The following is a 21,239-nucleotide window of genomic DNA, read 5'->3' on the forward strand; positions in this document are numbered from 1 at the left end:
TGGCAACAGTATCGTAATTATATCCCTTAATTCTTAATAAGTCTTTTTAAAGGTTTTGTTAGCTTCTGAGGTGAATCCTGACATTTTTGTGCTTTATAACTTGAGAATATTTCCCAAAAAAAAATGAGATAAACAACAAAAGATATGTGCCTTGTCTTTATGTTTTTGTTTTGTATGTTTGTGTAGGAATTAATGTAATACACTATCGGTAATCTCAAACAATAGATTGAACTAATCTCAATTGAACTCAAACTTAGCATCTGAGCAGATGTGGATTTGATGCAATTGGTATGTCTGAGATACGATAGGAATACATCAGCATGAATAGATTTATTCAAGTTCAAACGTTTCAGATTGGATTTAATATTATTTTCAGTTTAAAAACTAACTAAAGTTTATATTTTTCATTTTTTATTAAATCTATCTTGAAAATATATCTAAATTGTAGGTAATTTATTATGATTTCAGTAGCAACATTTCGTTGAAGCGGTTTTGTTTCTATCCAAAAACGTGAATATGATTGAACTTATCATTCCTTAGAACAAGGCGGTTTGCAGCAGCTTTATACGTTGGCTGAGCGTCATTCCAGATAACTCCTGACGCCACATACGGGTTACAGTGATCTTTAACTTCTGCTGGGAAGGTATCATACGCTGTATGAGTATCTATTCTGTGGTAAATGGTTCCGCAGTGTGGTCGACAATGCCCTTTGCTTGAGGTATGATCGGTTACCGCGTTTACAACAGCATGAGCTTTAGTATTATCTAAATGGTGTTTACTTTTATCAACGCTTGCTATAAGAATGTTTCGGCCATGGTGCCTAAATTTTCCATATCCACCGCATACCTTATTCCAATGTTTGTCATCTCCAAAAACGTCTTTGTAAGCAATAACCATCCAGTCCCTCCAATAGTATTTTTTGGAAAGAGAAATGTACATGTTGTTAGCCCAGTCATGATTGTTCATTTTATCCCCTGGATGGTCAAGTGCATATCTGTCTATTTCAGCGTTTGACTGGTCGTGATATTTAGAAGCTATAGTTCTATCGGCATGGCTCATCGCAGATCTAACCTGATCAATCCGAGTTTTCCATTGTTTTGCGTGATAATCTACGTTAGCCGATAAACCTTTTAGTTGAAGGTATGCAAGCTCAAGTTCGGCAGACTTCAACAACAAATTGAGTATTCCTGAACTGAATTCCGAGCATTTTTGGCGATCATAGTGTGTATATGTCATGCAAGGTACTAGCAATCCTTCGCCAAAGACATGTCCTACGTTCATTACTCCATCATAAAGTTTAATGCCACTATTTTGAAAGTCGCTATCATAGTTGCTAATGAATAACTTTTTCTCTCCAGTAAGGGCATTGGTTGGTGCCTGATACATTTCTGTATATTTACGATAAACTGCATTAATTTTTTGTTCAATGCTGGAAAACTGGACTTTAACGCTGCTCCATTGTATAAGTTGTTTAACATCAGAAAACTTTCGGTCTAATTGGTCGAATCGAGTGTCGACATCTTTATGTAGTTTACGAATAGCCAGTAATTCTGCTGATGGTCCTTTAGGAATAAAACTAAAAACAAATGATAAAAAAGGAGCAACAGCTCCTAGGAAAGGTGCTACTTTATCTGCTATCTTTACTAAGCTAGTCGCAAATGCAGTCGAATTTGAAATGACTGATGCAATGTCCTTGGCTGCATTAAGGCCACTGCTGATGTGATCAGTGGTTGTCGATCTCCTTTGTTTGACATCTCCAGCTAGTAAACCAGTGATGCACAAGGCAAGAATCAACGGGAGTTTCATCTGTGAATTATAAAATGAATGAATTAATTAATGGATTGATATATTGATTGATTGATTGATTGATTGATTGATTGATTGATTGATTGATTGATTGATTGATTGATTGATTGATTGACGGAAACGCAAAGCACACAAATAGTGTATACCACGACGAGAGGTCGCTGGTAATATTTAAGTTCCCTCTTCGAATATAAATAAACTCATCATAGATACCAGGACTAAATTTAGTATATACCCCAGACGCGTGTTTCGTCTACAAAAGACTCATCAGTGACGCTCGAATCCAAAAAAGTTAAAAAGGCCAAATAAAGTACTAAGTTGAAGAGCATTGAGGACCAAAATTCTAAAAAGTTTTGTCAAATACAGCTAAGGTAAACTATGCCTGGGGTAGAAAAGCCCTTTTTTTTTTTAAATTCAAAAATTTGTAAACAGTAAATTTATAAATATAACCATATCAATAACAATTCATGTCAGCACAAAAAGTGCTGACTACTGGGCTTGTGATACCCTCGGGGAAATAAATCTCAACCGGCAGTGGCATCGACCCAGTGGTTGTAAATAAACTCATCATAGATACCAGGACTAAATTTAGTATATACGCCAGACGCGCGTTTTGTCTACAAAAGACTCATCAGTGAAGCTCGAATCCAATAAAGACACTGTAAAGCTCACATGAATATATATACTCAATATTAACTATGGCAACTATTGAACAAAGTTACCGGAAAGCAAAAACTACCGTACCACTTACAAAGCTATTTCACAGACTTAAATTTAGACATATGTTGTTTTTGTCGTGCAATTTAACCATTGCATTGTTTTGTTTTTAAATTTGTTGTCTTGTGATTTGTTTTGGGGGGGGGGGGGGGGGGGGGTGGAAAATGACATATTTCATTTTTCATTTGAAGTTCTAGTGCGGCTTACAGGTACATAACAAGATAGAATGATCCAAAATAAAGATAACAGTAAGACTAACTATGATAGGACACATGATGTTACATGAACAATTATAACGGAAGGGTTTTGAGGTAAACAAGGACCGCGATGAGGACACCGAAAACATCGTACAAAGCAATGTCAACATAACTGGTTAATCAACAAAGGAAACAGATTAACTTGTACAAGTACAATTATAAATATATGTATTTGTATACCTGTCATTTATACAATAGTTAGTTATTTGCAGGATACAAAAAAAAGTAAAATCATAAAAATAATGAACTCCGAGGAAAATTCAAATAGGAAAGTCCCTAATCAAATGGCAAAATCAAAAGCTCAGACACACCAAACGAATAGATAACAACTGTCATATTCCTGACATGGTACAGGCATTTAATGTGTAACAAAGAAGCACAAAACGGCATATAGACTAAGCTAGTTAGCAAAAATTAAAGACTAGAATACACAAATTTGCCATAGTACAATAACACTCTGAAAGTACAGAGCCTAGTCACATATGTAACGATGAATCATAAAAAGGCATATACACAAAGCACAAAGCAAAAAATGAAAGACAAGAAACAAACAAGTTTTACAATAGCACAATAACTGGATGTATAAGCACAGAGCCACGCTACATGCATCGAAGTAACACCAAAAGGCATACAGACAAAACACATCAGCAAAAACGAAGGACAAGAATACGAGAATATCACAAACAGTAATGACAGGACGTACAAGTACCACAAGCATCTTAATCACAACAAAAACAAACAAATATTTAACAAAGAAGCACAAAAAGGCATATATCAAACCAAACAATCTCACCCATCGCTTTCCCATTTTTGAATTAATTTCTTTTAAATATTCGCATACAGTTTGTTATTTGTTTGTGTTGTTTATTATGTATTTGTTTATGTTGTTTTTTATGTATTTGTTTATGTTGTTTATTATGTATTTGTTTATGTTGTTTATTATGTATTTGTTTGTGTTGCCCCGCAGATGTATTCTTCATTACAATAAGGATATCATTTTGGTTGAGACTGGTTCCAAAAGAGGTGAAATTGTAAGATATAAGATTGATTGGGTAATGAATTTTTCTAGGTATTTGTTTTTCGTTTGAGTTTCTAAGAATTGCTTCAAAACATTGAATTAAGAAAGTCAATAAAATTGAGAATGGAAATGGGGAATGTGTCAAAGAGACAACAACCCGACCAAATAAAAAACAACAGCAGAGGGTCACCAACAGGTCTTCAATGTAGCGAGAAATTTCCGCACCCGGAGGCGTCCTTCAGCTGGCCCCTAAACAAATATATACTAGTCCAGTGATAATGAACGCCATACTAATTTCCAAATTGTACACAAGAAACTAAAATTAAAATAATACAAGACTAACAAAGGCCAGACGCTCCTGACTTGGGACAGGCGCAAAAATGCGGCGGGGTTAAACATGTTTGTGAGATCTCAACCCTCCCCCTATACCTCTAACCGATGTAGAAAAGTAAACGCATAACAATACGCACATTAAAATTCAGTTCAAGACAAGTCCGAGTCTGATGTCAGAAGATGTAACCAAAGAAAATAAACAAAATGACAATAATACATAAATAACAACAGACTACTAGCAGTTAACTGACATGCCAGCTCCAGACTTGGACATCAAAAACTACCTTGACTAAAAACTACCTTGATCAACTAATAAGGAACATGTGCACTAATGCCTACCTTCAACCTGTTTGATGACACTCAAATTGTTCCTTTATGATTTATATCATGTAGTGGGCTAGAATGAAGGTCGTATTAGTGCAAGAGAAAATCGTTTGAATTTCCATATGGCTTTTGTTTTATCAAAGGCGTTCAACTTCAAGGCTAAATACCAAAAGTTTCAGGGTCACTGTTCAAAGTCATGAAGTTCTTATACAACATAATATTTACCATACAGCTACAACAATAAATAAGTTTAAAGTTTCTAAAACACTTCATTTCATTATTTTGTCCTTTAATTCATTTCAATATAATAATCAACAATAAAGCAACATTAAATTTTGTTGTAATGTATGTGTATTTTATCTCATTTCTAAACCTCAAATTACCGTAATCACAGAGTACTCTTATGTCTGTAGTTGTGTCCATTGTATTTGCGCTTTGTGCCGATCTGATAAGTGAAGCCATTATCAACTGTACTGGGATTGAGGGCTCAACAACATGTTCATTCCAGCAACATTCTTAATATGACTTTCCCATGGACCCTGCCTCCAGTAGTTGCCGTTGGTTGCTGACTGTCATAATTGTTTTTGTTTCTTGTTTTTTTAGTATACAAATCAGACCGTTGATTTCTTCTTAATTGATTCACATTTTCCATCTTATGTGTCTTTTGGAACTAACTTTACGGTGGGTTTTGCTTATTTGTTGAAGGTTAAGTTGTTTACATTTGTGTCATTTCAACTTTAATCGACAGTTTTCTCATTTATAAATATACCCTATCTCCTTATTTTTTATTGACCTTATTTTTATGGTCAACGTTAAGGTTCCATGATTATGTTCATTTTTGAGACACTATAAGCAATTTGTCAAATTATATTCGGTCAGTAGAATGGCTGAAAGATGTACAGGTTTTGTCTGGCTTTTGTACATAGATACATTATCATGGTCAACGATAATTTTTAAATTTCATGATATTAGATTCTAAGATTATATTTAGAAGTTCAACTATCATCAGTGCATTGAATCATTATAAGATGTACATGATTATTCATCTTGTGAAATCCAAATTTGAAAAATAGTATATCCGAATCTGTGTTAAAATGGATATCTAGTTAGGTGCAGGGATTTTTTTTATGATGATGTAGACATATGTTACTATGTTTTGCGTGTATATACATACAGATTCATCGTATCATGTGAGACATAAGCTTGATGTTTTAAATATATAAAAAAAACTGAGAGTGAGAGGGTTGAAGTTGTAATTTGTAATAATTCAAATTCCTGGAATACCAGGACAGCTTTCAATACGGCAATATTGTGATAATTATATCATTATACATAACATGATAATATTGTTGTAAATGGAATTTTACTAAACAAAATTAAAAAGAATGAACAAGATATTGATATAAGAAGATTGTTATCAGTGCCAATGAGACAAATATCCATACTAGTTACAATTTGTAAAAGTAAACCATAATAAGTCAAAGTACGGCCTTCAACAAGAGTTCTTGGCTAACATCGAACAGCTGGCTATAAAGGGTTTATTATTAGCTTGTGGTCAGTGGTGGTGTTTGTTGGTCAGACTTTTTTAGTTCCCTTTAATCAATGAAATTTGGACTGACTATTTTTTGTAAGTGATAAAACCACATGATGCTAACAAAAATAATAGCTTATGATGAACATATTTTCTATTTAATATTTTTCTATCACAAAATCTTTTATCCTATTCAATGTGATGATTTAGCTAAAGCAAGTCGAGTAAACAACCAATAACTTTGATGCTTTAATAAAAAAAATTAAATCTTTTGTTTCAGATACACCTTTATCAGATGATGCAGTGTTTTTAACAAAGGTCATAGAGATAGTTTGTTTTTGTTTTATTTATGGGCAGTACAGTTTCAGGTTAAGAAAAAGTAAAATCACAAAAATACTGAACTCCGAGAAAAAATCAAAAAGGAAACTTCCTGACTTTTTCTTATATAGAAAATGATGGATTAAACCTGGTTTTATAGCTAAACCTTTCACTTGTATGACAGTGGCATCAAATTCAATTATATTGATAACAATGCGAGAACAAAACAAATAGTCATAATAGGTAAACAAGAGTGCACACACTGAAATGTCTCGCCTTCTTTACTAATCATTGATATTATGTTGATAGTCCTAAGTATAAAGCTTTTTTACAACTGTCACATAAACCAAGATAGCTAAACAAAGACCAATGAACCATGAAAATGAGGTCAAGGTCAGATGAACCATGCCAGGCAGACATGTACAGCTAACAAAGCTTCCATACAACAAATATAGTTGACCTACTACTTATAGTTTAAGAAAAATAGACCAAAACACAAAAACTTAAGCCTGAGCAATGAACCGTGCAATTGAGGTCATGGTCAAATAAAACCTGCGGGACTGACATATAGATTATAATATATTTCCATACACCAAATATAGTTGACCTTTGGCATATAATATTAGATAAAAAGATCAAAACTTATAAACTTAACTTTGACCACTGAACCATGAAAATGAGGTCAAGGTCAGGTGACATATGCCCCCTAGACATGTACACCTTACAATCATTCCATACAACAAATATAGTAGACCTATTGCATAAAGTATGAGAAAAACAGACCAAAACATAAAAACTTAACTATAACCACTGAACCATGAAAATGAGGTCAAGGTCAGATGACACCTGCCAGTTGGACATGTACACCTTCCAGTCCTTCTATACACCAAATATACTAGCCCTATTGCTTATAGTATCTGAGATATGGACTTGACCACCAAAACTTAACCTTGTTCACTGATCCATGAAATGAGGTCGAGGTCAAGTGAAAACTGTCTGACGGGCACGAGGACCTTGCAAGGTACGCACATACCAAATATAGTTATCCTATTACTTATAATAAGAGAGAATTTAACATTACAAAAATTCTGAACTTTTTTTCAAGTGGTCACTGAACCATGAAAATGAGGTCAAGGACATTGGACATGTGACTGACGGAACTTCGTAACATGAGGCATCTATATACAAAGTATGAAGCATCCAGGTCTTTCACCGTCCAAAATATAAACCTTTTAAGAAGTTAGCTAACGCCGCCGCCGCCGGATCACTATCCCTATGTCAAGCTGTCTGCAACAAAAGTTGCAGGCTCGACAAAAATGTCAATAATACAGCAGTCAACATTATCCTATAATCCTAATGACTGAAAAAAACAACAATAAAAACCTAGCTATTAAGATTGTGAACCCTCAATTTCCTGTTGTTTTTTTTAATTTGGTGTAGATGGTTGATCATGTCACAACCTTTTTCTAAGCCTGGTGGTGAAAGATTATTGAAGCCAGTATGCTGATGTCTTAATACATTTTATTATACTTCATGTTAAAATGCCATATTTTGATTGGCTAATACGAGGGTGTTAATTTACTCTATCACATGGCTGAGCGGGTGACAATTTTTTTTTAATGTCACCCTCTCTTCTAGACCAATCAAAAATTAATAATTTAAAGGACAATGAATTGAATTTACATCGAATTATTAAAGACAATGCTTTAATTCTACATTTTCGCTCAGATTCTATTTTTGACTGTCAAAATAAATAAATAAAACATCTTGCTTCACTTCTGTTGATTTTTATAATACCTGTAAAGTTGTTAAGTGTGCGACGTCATAAAAATACTTTTAAATAAAATTCATCTGTAAATGGCAATGATGATAGGACATTCAGTATAATAAATTAAATGACATATAGCTGAGAGGGTGATAGAGAGTTTGGTACCCCTAGAAAAAGCATTGTCAATTTTGGCTTCGCCGCGGTTGACAATGTTTTCTCGGGGTACCAATCTGATTGCTGTCTTTTTGACATATATCCCCCACATTTCCTTTACTTATACTTGAATGAAGATTATTCTACAAGTCACAAGATGCAAGACTACATTTTGTTTGTTGGAAAGAGACAAGTTTATTTGACTTCAACATTTCAACAATTCAACATTCATTCCTTTACAATGGCTGATCTTTACTTTAATTCATTTACAGTCAAATCTGTATTAAAGGTCACCCTCAGGACAACCTGCTAAGATAAAGATGAAAGGTATAGCTTGTTTGGCTGCATCTGTGCAATTAAAAAAACATATGTATCCTGTAAAATGAATTTATTTCTTATTTACAAATTATTTGACATACTCTTTTTAAAATAAACATATCACATTTTTATTCACATTTTGTGATGATTTGTTATATTATATACATGCAGTGTGCATGGACAACAAAACAATATAAATAAATAACAACAAAACTGTAATAATGACATAAACATGAAGCACTATAAGAATTTGGTCAAATTACTTTTCATCTAGACTGACATCAAAGAAAAAATACATATAACATCAGACAAACCTAATCATTTCAACAAATACCGAAATTATCTCTAATTCCCTCCACTAATACTACAACTCAGCAGCTTTAGTGTGTTACCTTGCAAAAGATAAGTGATTGTTAAAAGTTGTAGTGGTGAGTAATTGTGAATTGATTACTACCACTGTATGTCTGTTGGGCTTCAGGAAAACAAACAAATGGTTATTCAATACTTTCCAAACATGTTCTTTGTGAATATCGTGTCTGTAACTTGTTTTAATTTTACTTCAAAGTGAAATGTTTCAGAAATACTTATTTTATGAAAATAATAATATTACTTTTCATTTATAAAATATTCTCATTGATAGAACTACTTTAGTTTAAGGAATACAATTAAGAACGGAAATAGGGAATGTGTCAAAGAGACAAATGTCTAATGTTCAATTTGTTTCCCGATCCACTATAAATAAATATGTTTAAACTAATGTTCAATTACAAATGAAGGATAACCAAAAAGCTTGTGCCTGGTAATTAGTATAAACAGATGTGTTACTATGCTGGTCAACTCTTGGTCCCCTCTCAGAATTATCTAATATATCCTATAAACAAAGTTCATACCATAACTTACAAGACTAGAACATATTTCAACCCTCTACAACTACACTGATTTTGACCTTTGAGCTCATTACATAACTGGAAGTTTTTGAAAATTTGGGTACCGATGTAAGGGAAAAAATGTCAATTGTGATGGGTTTTCCATGAGGTATTACATGTATAAACAAACTATGGTGGTCTCAAAGTTCACATTAGTAGATCTAGTACATTTTAAAGCAATACATTAAATTGTATATCAAACAGTTTAAAATAAAACTATTTTAACAAATAGAGACTTTAAAGCATAATCAAATTGTAGCACTTTATAAAGTAATAAATTAGTTGCTGCAACAGTCATTCTTTAAAAATACTGCATCATATACTTCAAAAATAAGCCAGACTTTTAGCATACAAGAGCAGCCACATGAGACACTGCTATTGTGCACTTTTTTAAATCAGAAAAACAAAATAAACACATATTTTAATTTTCAATTGTTGACCTTGTATAACATTTCCTCCTTTACTATGTACACAATTTGATTTCTGGACACTTTATTAATAACATAAACTACTAAGAAAATGTATGGAAAAGGTACTAGGGACTTGTCTCTGAATCACAATTACAATAACTTTATTACTGCAAAGAATTTGTTCTGTGCATAACGGCTACTTTCTTATTTTATGTATTCAACTAATATAAATTTGTAACTGCAAATAATGCAAATTGCACATATTGGCCATCCACATAAAATGATTATTACTATTTTATATATCATGCAATTCATTTACATTCATGCCTTCTTAGTTTATAAATTGTTTTATGACTATCAATATCTCAAAAACTTTCAGACCAAAGAAAAATAAAATAGCTTAATTATGATGTTAAAAATTTGGATCACATTGCATTTAAACTCAAAACTAAGATATAGAGTTATTTCCCTTGTTTTTAAAAATAGAAATTTGAATAAAAATGTAAACACACAGTCGTTCTTGCATTGAACTGCTGATCTCTGAGAATAAGATTTGTTATAACTTTTATACTTGGCTTTATAAATATTTAGTGTATCTATCAATTACATCTCAAATGTCCTACATGTAATAGAAGGGAAACAATTATAGTACAATAAAATAGTATTTGCATTGAAAAAAGTTTTAAGTAAATTATGATCATTTATTCAGGACATATTAATTTGTTTAAATAAGAGCATCACATTAAGTAAATATAGATATACAAGATAGAATTTCACAAAATGTCAATCTCATCAAAAGTGATACATTGTTTATATAATGAAAGGTAATCTCAAAAGTGAAAGTTGGTGAATAAGATATGAAGACACAATTTTAGTACAGAAGGTAAACAACCATGTATGAGGGTGGGAGGGGGGTACTACATAAAGATTTGCTTTTTTGTATGAGGGTGGGAGTGGGGTACTACATAAAGATTTACTTTTTTATTTCTTTTTAGATAAGATTAATATATTGAGATGATTGGTGAATACATATTTAGAATTATTTGACACTAACAGAAGCCAAAAGTTGCAATTTTGTTTTACAATCTTAATAGAATCAGGAGAACTTTTTGATTGGTTGTAAATTGTCTAAACTATGAGACAGTGACTAGACTGAAAAGAAACCAATAAAATTACCGTAGTCATTTTATACTGTATATTCTATCTTGTCAAAATTATTATCTAATTAACTTCTGCCAATAATCATTTATGTTTAAAATGTGTCATTTAATTTTTTAAGAAGTGTCAAATATAGAATATGTTTTTTAGAAAAAATAACAGCTATCTTTAACTGATACTGTTTATTACTGTCTTTTCATTGTAATAAAAGTTTGTAATGAAGAAATGCATCTTGAAAAGAGAATAACCACTTAGAGAAATATTTTGAATAAAATTAAACAATTACACTATAACAATTTCTTCAAATACACATTCAAAAACATATGTACCTTTTGTACTTGAGTCTCAATAGAAAATATTTCAGTTTTAGAAGAAGCATACTACATAAAGCATACTTTAAAAATCAAGATTTCCTATTAGTTTAGACCTAGTTTTCAGGTTGAAGAAACTTAACTTAAACTTTCATCTTTGGGCCACATATGTGCTTGAAGCGACATCAAATAAGCAAGCAAAAGCAAACTTTTCTGAAATAGCCACTTGCTATGAATCCATTACAATAGCAATAATGTCGTATTTTCTAACAACTTTGATTCCTTTCACAAAGTCGTAACTGACAAAAAAAGTTGCTAATGCTGACAAAAAACGAATCTTTTCACAATGATTAAAGTCAAAAGTAAGGTCATAAATAAACAGAATCAAAGAATTAGGTGATATACCAAAGGCTACAGTAGAACAGACTTTATATCTTGTAATATATTGGACACTATATCAGAATCTGTTCCTTTACCATCAACTTTAATGTCATTTTTTACCTGAAATAGAGAAAAGAAAGTTTTATTGCTTTATAATATCATGTTTGTATTTATTGATATCTGTTTTCATCAAATATTGCAACTTTTTTGTTAAGCCTCAATGGAAAGTGATTGATTGATTATAAGTTGCTTAACATTCAGTGGCAAATATTTCATGTATGTACAGGAAGATATTGTGAAGTACAAAAGGAAAGTAAATCTTGGCATGAGGCAAAGATTTCAAAATGTTTTTTATAGATGCATTAAATAGGGCAAGCAACCTAGGCTTGCCATAAAGAGGGTATAATTTTTTTAATGGTCATGGTATGCATACATTAGAGTATAACCGGTTGCAAGTCCAAAGATTTCTAGCAACAAGAGAACTTTTAATACTTTGTCGTTCAGATTCCAATATGTAAATGATGTATTGGATATGAACATGTGAGCTACGTCGCATAGAAATCGACCTTATTCAAGTACACGTATACATCTACACGTATAAAACTCTTTGATTTTGGAACATTATAATACGAAATAAAAGATACCTGTTGGTTTATTTTGAACTTTTATTGTATAGCAACTCAATTTTCTAATATGTACAGACTTTGCATATAAATTCATAAAGATTTTACACCCGAAAATAATTTACCAGATGTATTGATATTATTTACATAAGGTCGATTTCTATCCGACACAGCTTATATATAACTATACATTATTTACTATTCTGTACTGATTCTGTGTCATGGAAGGATACCTTCTATCCTTTGTTTTTTTTATAATAGTGAGTTTCTTATTAAATATGTATTGCTTTAATATTTGTTTCTTTCGTTTGAACAAATATAACTGATGAATAGTATGCTTATAAATTGGTAAAAGCAATATGTTGGTTTTGCTGAATTTGTGTTGTTGGATTACTGTCTCATCGGTTTTAATCCAAATTTTCTGTTATTCATTTCCATAAATAAACTCATCACAGATACAAGAATTGAAATTTTGTATTTGTGCCAGACACAAGTTTTGTCTACAAAAGATTAATTAGTGACACTCACAACCAAAAAAGTTAAAAAGGCCAAACAAGTACGAAATTGAAGAGCATTGATGACCAAAAATTCCTAAAAGTTTTGCCAAATACACCTAAGGTAATCTATTCCTAGGAAGGTAGACAGCCTTAGTATTTTACTAACAATACAAAGTTGAGCGAAATGTATAAATTGTCTTACCATTTTAACTAATAAACAAACAGGATGATCACGTATTGATTTACTGTATAACGAAGCACTGTCTGGAACTTGTTCCACAACTGTCAAAATAGAATAGTACTACAATATTGTGGTTTTACTGTTGAAATCTATGATATATTGATGGGCACTTTATATAGTAGAGTATTCATTAGATGATGTAACTAAAATAAACTTTTCTGCAACTTTCTTAAAGTGATAAATCACTTAATCTTCATAGACATAAAAAAATATCCAATTTATATATTTTACAAGTCTATATTTTACATTATACTGCTTTAATGTAAGATCTTTTACAAATACTCAAATCTTAAAACATCATGTTATTCTTTCATATCTTATTAAGATTTGTAGAAAGTATGTCTCCAATTTTTCAAATACAATATACTCTTACCTCTAAAATGAAGATGAAAACATATTTTGGCTAGAATTAAAGGAAACTCTTGATCTGATGGGGTTAAACTTATTGATGATTTTTCATTCAAGTCACCACTTCCCAGTAATGATGCAAACTCAGAACTGTAATAAAAGATCAAAATATTACTTCATTTAAGCATTAATTTTTACTTCTATTAATTAAATCTTTAAAAATATTTTTTGAAAACACCAGAATTCATAAAAAAAATGTTTAACTTTCAACAAAAGGACATTGTGAAAAGTAATACACACATTCAACAAAATGAGAATGATAAAAGCAAATATTTTCAATATTGTACACAAAATGTTTTGATTGGCTCATATTCATAAAAATGAAAATTTAAACCAATGAACTGACATTATTTTTATTTCAAGGATCTTAACATGAAATGAGTATTTTCAAATTGAGGTACAACGAATGAAATTATGCAAAAAACCTTTAGATCCTAAACTGTTTTTTTTTTGTGTTAATATATATGTCAGGTTTAAAGGATTAAACATAGCTATGTTAATATATATTTTTTCTACTCATTTGTTATAACTTTATTTCATACCTTTTGCATGGAGTACTTATTAGGAAATCACTGCATCTAAAGTTAATTTTAAAATCTAATTTTTCATGTGTAGACCCATCATCAGTCTGAAAGGAAAGAAAATATTAAAAGAATGATATGAATTGTGTAATGTCATACATGTTATATGTTACATTAATAATCTAAATAAATAAGTTATAAAATAGGATTTCCATAATACTAATTGCATTTCTTAAAGCAATATAAACACCACAAAATCCACTAACTTAGCAATAAACATCTTGACATCATTCCTACTATTTACTCTAATGAGCAGGAGAAATTTCTTAATTGTAATTGAATCTGCAATTTATACATTTGAAAAGTTCATTTTGCGAATACACATTCTAAGATTACACATTTAGACAGTACTTTGATCTATAATGGGTAACTTTTACAAATTATGACTTGGATGGAAAGTTGTCTCATTGGCACGCATACCGCATCTTCTTATATCTACATAACTTTATTTCCATTTATTTATAAAATTGAGAATGGAAATGGGGAATGTGTCAAAGAGACTACAACCCGACCAAAATTTATGAATGAAACTGCTTTGAATAAATGATATGTGTAAGAGAATATTATAAATAAGTCAAATGTCTTAGCAAGAAATATAATTATTGAATGACTCACCTTCTCCATATAAGTTAATGTGCCTTTGAGTTTTTGAGGTATATTAATACTATCAACCGAGAAGGCAAACTGTCCCTCGTTCTGGCTATTAGGCAGTAAAACAAACGGGACCTTTACTGGATCTCGATGAGAACAGCCAATCTAAAATCAGAAAATTTTTTTTTTCTAAGGTATTTTTTCCATACTAAATTTGTTTTCTCCATCTGATACTATTAATTAATTTATTTGTTGGATACCAATTATTGTGGATTTCGTGGTTACAAATACAAATGGTTAATAAATAACAAATTTGCTTTATAATTATATTCAGACTTTTGGAAAACCAAGAATTAAATTTCCACGAAAATGCAAGTTATTCTCAACCCCCGAAAGTTGGTACCCACGAAAATAAATGAATCCACAGTAGTGTATTTGTATACTTTTCAGTTGATAGATTGGCTATAGATTTGATGGAAATATTCAGCTGATAATTGTGATAGGAACTGCTGAGAAAATTTAACTTAAAATGCTTACATCGCTGGTCAAATGACTCAGTATTAAAAATAGTGCTAAGCTCTATATTATACTATAAAGTTCAGATTTTGTATTAGGGCTATTCCATTAAAATGTATGTGGGAGGGCAGGCAGGCAAGTTTAATTATTGAATGTGGGTCATGGGTCCTTTTACATTATGCAAAATTATCCAAAATATGGTTCTTGGTTGTAGGGATATTTTGAAAGTTCCTTTCTACCCTCTTACATACATTTCAATGGAATAATCCTTAAAGCCCTTAATATGTTAATACATCACTTAAAACAACAAATCAGCCTGTAAATTCTGCATTTAAATATATCAATTACTTACCCCTCTTATTAATTTAGCATTTAGACTATCTAAAACATTTAATTCCAAATCTTTAATCTGATTGGACGTCAGATTTGTGAACACAACAGAGACAACCACTTGGTCATGACGCTGATGACTCCCTCGGATTTCATATGTCTATAAATACAAAATTACATTTAATGACATAAAAAAATAATAATCAAAATTGTTATCAAACACTAAAATTTCAAACCAAAAAAATATAAAGGACTGTTTAAGATATTTCTTTAAACCTGTTATTTACTTAAGGACAATGATGTACTAAATTTGTTTTGATACAATTCTAAGAATCCAATCAACACATGAAACTTTATCCATTCTTCTAGCCAGCATTTTTGTTGCCCACCAATCAATAAATTTTTGACTTATAAAGGCTGATCTTTTTTTTCATAACAATTGCTAAAACATATTTCCTTGTTCTATGACATGATATTGTAATATTAAAATATATGCATATTTTCTTTTTCCATTCATAATTTGATAAATTGTAATTCATTTTTCTCCAAAAAAAAACCTCTCTGTATCATACAGAAGGAATGATTTTTTTTCAAATGGCTGTTCTAGTAGTAATTTTTATAAAACAAGAAAATAACAATACAACCAAGAAATAAAGTTTACTTACAAGTTTTAAAGACTTGTTTTCTCCAAGTGTCTGATATGTTGACATCGGCTACAAATAGAAATACATGCTAAAGATTAAAAACAAAAATGTTAAACAACATTTCAATCTTTGCAACATGTTACTGATAAAAATATTCCTATTTCTAATTTCTAATTAATATATCTATAAATTTAGACTAGGCAATATGTTAACCAGGTCATTGGTGTTTTTTAGACATTTTGTCATGTCTGTGCCTATAATAGCTTATGGGTGCAGGTTTTGCTCATTGTTGAAGGCAATACAATGAGATAGAGTTACTAATAACTATCATTTAGCCTCTTGTGGATTGTTGTCTCATTTACAGTCACACTACACCTCCTCATCTTTGAACAGAGAATTGCTCAATTACAGATAAGAATAGTGGCTATTGTGTAATATAGGCTAGCTTATTTCAATTGTACTACAGTTCGTCTATATCATGCACAGTTTGTTATATCTAAACATTATTACTGTACACAAATGCCTTTATAATTGAACTTCCTTTTTCACCAGTTTGTTATGTCATGTGATGATGAACCAATAAATTTAAAATTCTGCAACAACAAAAAACTTACAGGAAATTGCACATTTATAGGAGTGTCCATCTGTGATGGAGAAACTTGTTCTTTTGATGGAGTAGTTATACCCTCGGCTACTTCATAATCAGCCCTCAACAATTTCTTCTTATCTCTTTTCTCTTTTTTCTCCTTTTTAACCTTCTTTTCTTTCTTCTTTTTTGGCTTCTGAAACATTCATTAAATTATCACAAAATTGAATTGATCAAAGCATTAATTTCAGTTTTTTACAAATAAACAAATTTAACATACAGCATTATTCGGTTAAACAATTAAATTTCAGCTTAAACATTAAATAATATTATCATTTTAGGAAAACTTTATGTTATTTACTATAGATAAATTTTTCTTACAAAAACTTACTTTAGTTTCCTGTTCGTCATCACTTGCTACAGTTATGACAGGTGTAGGTCTAACATCATTCTCCATTGTTTTCTCTGATTTGGAAGCGCTGGGAGTATCATTTTTAGACAACCAAAAATCAAGATCATCAGTCTGAAAGATAATCATCTTTGTTAAACAGCACTGAACAGAAGTCTTGTATACTAAACTATTTTTTTTTATTATATTCTACAACAAATTTTGTGGCAAACAATTTCTGATTCAATTCTACTGTAAATTCAGAACTTTTGGAAATTTCATTGTTATTGGAAATGTTGCGACTGGGTATGTTTCATAACACTGAAATTTTTGACAGCATTACTTTCTTGGCACATCTCCTTAATTGTTATCATTAATCTTTAATCTCACATCAATCATTTAACTATAGCAATAAAAAGTGCATACAAAAACTTCTGAATATATAGTACCGTACAATTTCTATTTTTACCACTATTCTCATCCCTTCTTACTTTTACTTAGTTTGAAAGTTTCATTAGGCTTTTCTTGTTCTGTTAAAAAATTATTTCATTTTTATGTTTTATCTTCATTTAAATTTGTGTACTTTTGTCTTTCGAACTATTTTCAAATGAGCATAAATAATTATTTCTCAGAAACAGGTGTTATGCTATGTATCATATTCAGCATTGGTGTACCTTTATCATAAGGATAAACATTGGTGTACCTTTATCATAAGCATAAATATAGGTGTACCTTTATCATAAGGATAAATATAGGGAGATGTCGGTTAGACAGCAAAAAAATGAAACGAGAATTAAAAAAGTACATAGAGCATATTATTCTTCAACAATAGAAAGTTCTTAATTACTTGGATTATAAAAAAAATTAACCAAGACTACAAATGATCTGCAATTTATATAAAATTCCCAAAAGGTGTCTATCAGTAGTTAAAGAACCTTAGGAGCATTATTCATGCCTTTTTTTATTTTTCAAAAAAACTTATTGCTTAACAAAATAAGTGACGTACTTAAACACTGGCAGTAGTTAGCATGACTTCTGCTGTTAATAATCAATTTAAGGAGAGATCTCATCAGCTACAATCTTAGTTTAAACCTATTTATTTATAGTGGATTTGGAAACAAGTTATTGCAACTTACATTAATCTCTTTCCAATTTTCGGGTGTGAGTGCTGCCTTGTAGCGGCATATTATTAGCCTGCTCTTTATAAAGAGATGTAAATACAAGGATGTCTTTAACGTTCAAGAGATATGACTTCCAAGTCCCTCTTAACACGGGTCAGCCATTTATCAGTCCCATCACACTTTTACTTGCAAATGGTGTAAAGACAGTGCCGAAAATCTTGTTCTTACCTTATCAGATTTTTCTTTCTGATGTTCTGGTGATTCTGCAGCTGCTGGGTCGCTAGGGCCATTTGCTACAACCGCCATTTCAGGAGAGTTCTCATTTTCTTCAGCAATAAGAAGACTTGATTCTTCTTTCTTTTTCTTCTCTTTCTTCTTTGATGTCTGTAAAATTAAAAACAATATACTGCAATTCTTCAAACCCACTGACTCAGTTGATAATGAATAACAAATAACAAATAATGAATAATGAATACTCTTTATTCTTTCAATCTTTAAAATATCCATTTTCTAATGTGTCAGGAAAAATTTCTGCATAAAGCTGAAGATACTTTCATTTATTGCTGTTATCATAAAGATTTAAAAATCAAGACTCCAGTTTGCTTATACACTAATTCATTCCATGTCAGTAAGCATTAAAGGCAAAGGAAGAAAGATGTAACTATTGAATAAATATTAGATTTAGAAGGGAAAGTATGCTTGATGAATATTTCTACAACAGAAATCAGAATGTGTTTCTGTTTTATGCCTGCTTACCTTTTCCTTGCCTTCTTTTCTATGTTTTCTTCTTTCCTCTCTGTCTTTCCTATGTTTTTTCTTTGGTTTCTCTTCATCTAAGTGATCAGTCTGGTTATCAAGTACAACTCTGTGTGTTGGTGCTTTTATTATCTCATCATCTCTTAATGGCCTGACAAAGTAAATAATTTGTTGGACAATAATTATTATATAATATATTGATAAAGATCATTTGTATATGTAAAACCAAGAAATACATTCATCTATTAATATCAGTTTTCATGTTTTGTGACATTTTTTGGAATATATTCATCCTTCATTTGGAAGGTATAATACTAAGGTATGGTTTTTGTCTAACAGTTTTACATCTACATTTCAGCCATTGTTGCCACTGATTTCCCTAAAATCTTAAGTAAAATACAAATTTCAAGACTTTCCCATTTTTTAGTCTGTTTTTTTTTTTGGTCTCCCTATCATCTATCACAACGTCCATCTTTCTTATTTCAGGATTTATGATCATATCACTCCAAAATACACAAACTGATAAATATATATATGTTACGAAAAGTATAATTAAACAGGAATAGAAGACCATCAGATGCATATCTGACCAGATATTAAATCACTCCTTAATAAAGAAGCTGAATTATATGCTCAATTGATATAATAATACATGTATAATCAAAATAAACAATATAAAAATACAAATTATAGTAAAACATGAATGACTGCCCAATAGATCATAATATTGCTTACAAAGTACAACTCAATATTAAAGAAATCCTGACAAAATATCCAATAATTGAGTAATATATAAATAAAGTTATTGACAAAAAAAAAATCAAACTTAATGACAGACAGACCTTTGAAGAAGTGAATCCAGTATGCCACAACTAAATGACAGACAGATCTTTTGACAATGTGAATCCAGTATGCCACCCATGAGATGGTATAATCTGCTACATGATACAAATAAATCAGCTGGTTACAAGATAAGATTACTTACATATCCAAATCCATGTCTAATTTTTTAAATTGATCGTTTGGTCTGTCATCATCCTTGTCAGAATCTACTGTGCCCTAAAAAAATACATAGGAAAATGTCAGTTAAATCCTAATTTTATTATCTTTATCTTTTATAAAATATATATTTGTTTACACCTAACAGTAACAGGTTTGAACCAGATCCTCCGCAGGGCGCAGCTTTATACGACCGCAGAGGTCGACCCCTGAACAGTTGGCAAGTATGAACACAACATTTAAGCTCTGAATTTGGATTGTGATTAAATAGTTGACACAACATAGGTTTCTAACACAGAATGAATGTGGTTTAAAAACTTAAACTTGAAAACTTAAAAATTTTAAATTGGACATTTACCTATTATTGTCCAATATATATCCAAAATCTAAATACATGGTTAGATTCAGCATATATCATAGAACCCCAAGAATTCAATTTTTGATGAAATCAAATTATGTCCAATTTTAGACCCTTTATACCTCAATGTTGACCATTTGATTACTGGGCCCATAATCAAAAATCTAAGAGCATATCAAAGAACGAAAAGAATTCAATTTTTGTTTAAATCAAACTAAGTTTAATTTTGGACCTTTTGGACCTTAATGTAGACCAATTTGAAAACAGGAGCAATTAAATAGTTGACACAGCATAGGTTTCTGACACAGAATGAATGTGTTCTAATGAACTTAAAATTTTTGTTTTCTCTTAGAGCAATTCACTATGCTGTTGAATATTAATCCTCTCAAAACAAGAATGTGTCCTCAGTACACGAATGCCCCACTCGCACTATCATTTTCCATGTTCAGTGGACCGTGAAATTGGGGTAAAAACTCTAATTTGGCATTAAAATTAGAAAGATCATATCATTGGGGACATGTGTACTAAGTTTGAAGTCGATTGGACTTAAACTTCATCAAAAACTACCTTGACCAAAAACTTTAACCTGAAGCGGGACAGACAGACGGACGGACGCACAGACCAGAAACATAATGCCCCTCTACTATCGTAGGTGAGGCATAAAAATGTTTGAAGAAATTTTCTTTTTTATTTATGAAATTTCAAATGAGAAAAATTGAACCCAATTTTTTTAATCACATCCCCCTTTCCCTTATTCCAAAACTAATCTCAATTAAAATTTCTAATGGAGTTTGCAACAATAACTACTCATTTAAATACATCATAAAAATGACCAAAAATGAAGTATCTACATACACAGTTAGATTTGGTA

The 21,239-nt window shown here is 30.9% G+C and overlaps 2 protein-coding genes across 5 annotated transcripts in view; both read right to left on the reverse strand.

Annotated features, from left to right (window-relative positions):
* Positions 1–394: 394 nt before the first annotated feature.
* LOC139525369 (uncharacterized) lies at positions 395–4,576 on the reverse strand. Its single transcript, XM_071320630.1, has 2 exons — positions 4,471–4,576; positions 395–1,806 (listed from the first exon to the last, which is right to left on the reverse strand). The coding sequence occupies exon 2, from the start codon at positions 1,804–1,806 to the stop codon at positions 499–501; it is 1,308 nt and encodes a 435-aa protein (XP_071176731.1). The 5' UTR covers positions 4,471–4,576; the 3' UTR covers positions 395–498.
* Positions 4,577–10,773: 6,197 nt separating this feature from the next.
* Positions 10,774–21,239, reverse strand: part of LOC139526291 (AP-3 complex subunit delta-1-like) — a 38,838-nt gene continuing 28,372 nt past the window's right edge. For all 4 annotated transcript variants that reach the window (XM_071321437.1, XM_071321443.1, XM_071321429.1 and 1 more), the window contains exons 23-34: positions 19,997–20,070; positions 19,012–19,162; positions 18,484–18,639; positions 17,138–17,269; positions 16,775–16,942; positions 16,182–16,229; positions 15,539–15,676; positions 14,695–14,835; positions 14,041–14,126; positions 13,464–13,588; positions 13,052–13,131; positions 10,774–11,849 (exon numbers count right to left, since the gene is read on the reverse strand). In XM_071321437.1, coding sequence (XP_071177538.1) covers positions 11,760–11,849; positions 13,052–13,131; positions 13,464–13,588; positions 14,041–14,126; positions 14,695–14,835; positions 15,539–15,676; positions 16,182–16,229; positions 16,775–16,942; positions 17,138–17,269; positions 18,484–18,639; positions 19,012–19,162; positions 19,997–20,070 — 1,389 coding nt within the window. In that variant the 3' untranslated portion in view covers positions 10,774–11,759. The remainder of the gene's footprint in view (positions 11,850–13,051; positions 13,132–13,463; positions 13,589–14,040; positions 14,127–14,694; positions 14,836–15,538; positions 15,677–16,181; positions 16,230–16,774; positions 16,943–17,137; positions 17,270–18,483; positions 18,640–19,011; positions 19,163–19,996; positions 20,071–21,239) is intronic.

Source organism: Mytilus edulis, chromosome 1 (genome assembly GCF_963676685.1).
Source record: "Mytilus edulis chromosome 1, xbMytEdul2.2, whole genome shotgun sequence".
In the NCBI taxonomy this organism is placed as follows: domain Eukaryota; kingdom Metazoa; phylum Mollusca; class Bivalvia; order Mytilida; family Mytilidae; genus Mytilus; species Mytilus edulis.